This window comes from Psammomys obesus, unplaced genomic scaffold (assembly GCF_907164565.1).
Source record: "Psammomys obesus unplaced genomic scaffold, mPsaObe1.curated_primary_1811, whole genome shotgun sequence".
In the NCBI taxonomy this organism is placed as follows: Eukaryota; Metazoa; Chordata; class Mammalia; order Rodentia; family Muridae; genus Psammomys; species Psammomys obesus.
This window is the reverse complement of record NW_026591086.1, coordinates 7,602,910-7,607,230: the sequence shown is the minus strand read 5'-3', so window position 1 is coordinate 7,607,230 and position 4,321 is coordinate 7,602,910. Positions and strand designations below refer to the sequence as shown.

The window sequence follows — 4,321 nt, the reverse complement described above, 5'->3', positions numbered from 1 at the left end:
TTTTTTTCTCAAAAAAAAAAAAAAAAAAAAAAAGGCAGGCTCAGGAGATGGTGGCTCTTTCTCCCCCAAAGATCAAACTGCCCTGAGGCCTAAGAGGGAAGCTCTCGGAAAGGGAGGGGGGCTCTGAGGGGCCAAACCCGAGGTGGCGGCGGCAGCGGCAGCGCAGCAGCAGCAGCTGCGTCCGAGGCATTTCTGTAAGAAACATTATTAAAGGAGCAGATGGAAGACCATCTCCTCTGGCCACATGCAGATCCCCAGCCTAGGACATCTCCCAACGGCTTGGGGACCCTATGTGAAGAAGAGTTTGGGGGGTAGACACAGCCCAGTTCAGCTCAAGAGTCTCACCCATGCGTGCCCGTACACACACACACACACACACACACACACACACACACACGCACGCACGCACGCGCGCGCGCGGGCACGCGCATCACTGCACGCAAGCGCGCGTGCGTGCGGGCCGGCAGCAAGCTCGGCGCTTTGGTGCGCTCCTTACCCCCTCCCCTTCTCGGGTGTTCGAGGGGGGCACACAGGGAGACACTGGAGGGGAAAACAGTGAGGTGCTTGGGTCAGGCGAGGGTTGGGTGGGCCTCGCCTTCAGTCCCCCGCAGGTCCTTGGGGCGGCCCAGAGGCCCCTGGATCAAGGCGATCCTAACTGAACAAAGCGGGCTAGACGCCACCTTCCCGCCCCCACACCTTGGCTAAGGGGGGCGGGGGGGGACCGCAAGGAGAAAGTGCTTCCAGCCCTAGCCCCCAACCGCCGGCCGGTGTGAACGGGTAGAAATGGGCGTCGAAAAGGAGGCAGAGGGGCCGCACGTCCAGGGCGAGACCAGGGCGCGGCCACTGCGCCTCGATGACTGGCTTTCCCCGCTGCTTTCAGGCGACCAGCCAGGAGGCACTGGAAGGGAAAAGAAGGGACCTGGTGCCCGAGCCTCAGGCGCAGGTGGTGACCACGGGGGCCAAGGACACGGTGGGCGCCGAGGAGGCAGAGGGCGCCCCCCCTTTCTCCGACTTCTTTTCCTTCTGCTTGAGGTGGATCTTGGCGTGGCGCTTGCGCTCGTCGCTGCGCGCAAACTTGCGCCCGCAGAACTCGCAGGCGAAGGGCTTCTCGCCGGTGTGCGTGCGGATGTGGGTGGTGAGGTGGTCGCTGCGGCTGAAGCTCCGCATGCAAATCCGACACTGGAAGGGTTTGTGGCCCGTGTGGATGCGCAGGTGCCGGGTCAGCTCGTCGGAGCGGCTGAAGCGGCGGTCACAGCCCTCGGCGGGGCACGCGTGGGGCCGTTCGTGGAGCGGGGTCTTGCTAGGCCGGTTAGGGTACTTGCGGGGCCGGATGGGTTTGAGAGTGAGCGGAGGCTGGGGCAGGCTGCCGAAGCCCGGGTGGATCTGCTTGTCTTTGAAGGCCTTGATGGTCTCCAGGGGGGTGATGGGGGGTGGGTTGACCCGGATGGGGTCCATGCCCTGAAAGGGCTTGTGTTCCGGAATGGAGCCCATGTCGTTAGGGTGGTGGTATAGGTTGTAGTCGGGAATCATGGGGAAGAGATTGCTGTCCAAGGTCGGTTTGGCCGATTGGTAATCCTGGGGGGAATAGGCTAGCCCAGGGTTCCCCTGGGGGTCGTGGAAAGACACGGGCTCCGAGTAGAGATCGCCGCAGTTGGAATAGGGGGGCAGCGCCGGATACATGGCCTCCACGTCGCCCTGCGGAGGCTGCACCATGCTGGCCGTGGACGTCTGCGTACTGAGCGCCCCCGAGGCCGGGGGCACCCCCAAGATGCCGGCACTCATGAGGCTAATGATGTTGTCCTGGCACCAGTTGGAAGGAGAGTCGAAAGCGAACTTTCCCAAGTAGGTCACGGTCTTGTTGCCGGGGGCTGGCTGGAAAGAGCCGGAATAAGAGAGTTCCGGGTTGGGCTTCTCGTTGGGGAGACCGATGTCCATCACATTCTCTGCGGAGAGCGGGGAGAGAGGGGAGGGAGGGGGTGGTGAGTGAAGCCGAGCCGGCTCCGGGCCCCGCGGCGCCCAGGTCCTCCTCGCCCGGGAGTAGAGAGGGTGCGGCCGGCTGGAGTGCGCAGCGCGTAGGGTAGGACGAACGCCGCCGCCGAGGCCGGCGCGAGGCGGGCGGTGCCGCGCTCCCCGGCGCAACCTGGATACGGCAAAAAAAATACTACGGATCGGGGTGTGGAGCGGCTCCGGCACACGCACACACACACACACACACCGCGCACACACTCACGTACCACACACAGACAACGCAGGCGCGCGCGCGCGAGGGAGCATTGTTGTTCTCTCCCCGAGGTGGGGCGGACAGGTAGCTGCAGCCACAGGTAGTTTCGGAGCCGGAGCGCGCCCGCCTCTCGCTCTCCCGGGCACACACGACTCGGCCCCTTCCCCTCCCCGGCCCCGTCTACTCCGAAGACGCCGAGCCTTGGCGACCCGAGCGAGGCCCCCCCCCCCTCCACGCGCGCTCAGCCCCGGGGAGCCGACTCGGGAGAGCTCCGACGCTTTTGTCCTCGGAGCGCAGGAGGGTGTCGCCCGTGGAAAGGGAACCTCTCCCGGCCCTCGCCTCCCTTCCCCCGGCCTGAGGGAGCTTTTCTGCTCCGGCCGGAGGGCAAAGCCCGGACCCGGCTACGGGATGCGGAGAGCCCGGTCGGTGTCTCCACGGAGGGAGCGGCCGCGCATCCCCAGCTCCCCGGTCCCCGACATCGCCCCGGTGTGGCGAACCCCTTTCCCACCCACCCCCACCCCGTGGGTGAGCCCCCTCCCTCTCCCCGCCGTCCCCACACCCCCAACGGGCTTTGCTGAACGCCCCAGAAAGGCAGCGTCGCAGTACCTCTCCCACCGTGGGGACTCCACGCCGCACATGGCTCCATCCCGGGTGGGAGGCTGAGGGAGTAAGGAGGGGGGGGGAGAGTGCGGGTGAAAAAAAAAGAAGCCGGGCTCCTCCCGAGAAAAAGGGGGCTAAAGCACCACGCCTTGCCTCACAGCCTAGCGATCGGGGCCCCCCCTGCGTGGGGAGGGAGAACCCCGGAGCTTGCTCGCACCTACCTCCCTCCGGTCGGCGGCTGCCCCCACCCGGGAGAACCGATGCCTCCACCGTGGCGTCTCCAACCAAGCCTTCCCGATCTCGGAGGGCGGGAGGAGTGGGTGGGAGAAGCAACTCGCCCCCCGGAAAATTCCCAGCGCGCCCCCCATCTCTCCATCCGTCTCTCCAGCCATCCATGGCTGCATCCACCGGTCTGCGTGCAAGCCACCGCTAGCTCGCTCCCTCCTCCTCGTCCTCCCCCTTTCCTCCCCGGCCGCCTCAGCCGCCTCACCGCCACCCTTACCTGTAGCCATCTGATTGTAATGGGCTACCGAGTCGCTGCTGCCGGAGAAGAGGTTGAGCGCGCTGGGGATCTCCTCGGGGTACAGATTGTCAGGCAATTGGTTTAGCAAACTGCTCATGGTCACCGGCACCTTCTCGGCGAGTTTGCCGGTCATAGCACTCCCGAGCTGCCGCCGCCGCCACCGCCGCCGCCGCCGCCACCGCCGCCGCCTGTTCCTAACGCAGCATCAGGGCTAGCGGCATCCGAGAGGCGATCCGTGGTGCAGGGGAAAAGCATGCGAGAGGGAAAGTTCGGGGGGAGGGGGAGGGAAGAGGGGAAGGGGTGGGACAGGGGAGGGGATCTATTCTTTTTTGGGGGGGTGGGGTGGGGTGGGAGGGAGAGGGGCAAAGAGGGGTGATCCTCTCGGGTGCCTCAGCCGGTGCGGTGCGACGCTGGGTCGTGGGGGTGGGGTGGGGCGTGTGCGCGGGGAGTGGGCTGGGTGCTGGGCTTGGGGATGGGGGGGGAGAAATCTAGGCTCCAGGGGGGTCAGACGCGGCTTCAGTATTGATCTCACAGACGCGCGCCTGCCGACCCCCCGCCCCCCCGATCTGCCACAGCAGCCGCCGCCGCCGCCGCTGCCGCCGCCACCTCCTCTGCCGCTGCCGCTGCCGCCGCTTAAGCACCACCAACCAGCCCCGCCGCTTCCTAGCTAGCTCACTGCTGCCCAAAAGCTCCCAGCCAGGGAACTCCACCAGTCTATTTATCTGAGCCCCGGGAAAGCTCCGTGACGTAGCTGCCCATATATGGACAGACAAAGCCCAGCCGAAGGGGCGCGACGTCACAATGGAAGCTCCTCACAATGGAACATTAGAAAGCAGGAAGCGGGCCGCAGCCAGCGTGCAGCGCCCGCACCGCTCGCCGTTCTTAAAAAAATAAAATTAAAAAAAAAAAAAAGTCAGTCAGAAGATTAGAAAGAAGCAGAGAGAGGAGAGAGAGGAGGGGGGGGGGGGGAACGAAGC

General features: G+C 65.4%; 1 protein-coding gene across 2 annotated transcripts; it reads right to left on the bottom strand.

The window, feature by feature from the left end:
- Window positions 1-844: 844 nt before the first annotated feature.
- On the bottom strand, window positions 845-3,477 carry Egr3 (early growth response 3). 2 transcript variants are annotated; one of them, XM_055609903.1, is made up of 2 exons: window positions 3,324-3,477; window positions 845-1,943 (listed from the first exon to the last, which is right to left on the bottom strand). In XM_055609903.1, exons 1-2 carry the CDS (start codon window positions 3,475-3,477, stop codon window positions 934-936), a joined length of 1,164 nt encoding a protein of 387 aa, XP_055465878.1. In that variant the 3' UTR covers window positions 845-933. The 2 variants fall into 2 exon arrangements, with proteins under 2 accessions (XP_055465878.1, XP_055465879.1); XM_055609904.1 differs by lacking the exon at window positions 3,324-3,477 and adding an exon at window positions 2,828-2,867.
- Between the last annotated feature and the right edge of the window lie 844 nt (window positions 3,478-4,321).

Bases quoted from the DNA above. Each gene is read 5' to 3' on its own strand.
- Egr3 (XM_055609903.1), bottom strand. From the start codon at position 3,477: ATGACCGGCAAACTCGCCGAGAAGGTGCCGGTGACCATGAGCAGTTTG. The intron at 1,944-3,323 runs GTAAGGGTGGCG...CGCTCTCCGCAG, and splicing joins TTACAATCAGATGGCTACAG to AGAATGTGATGGACATCGGT.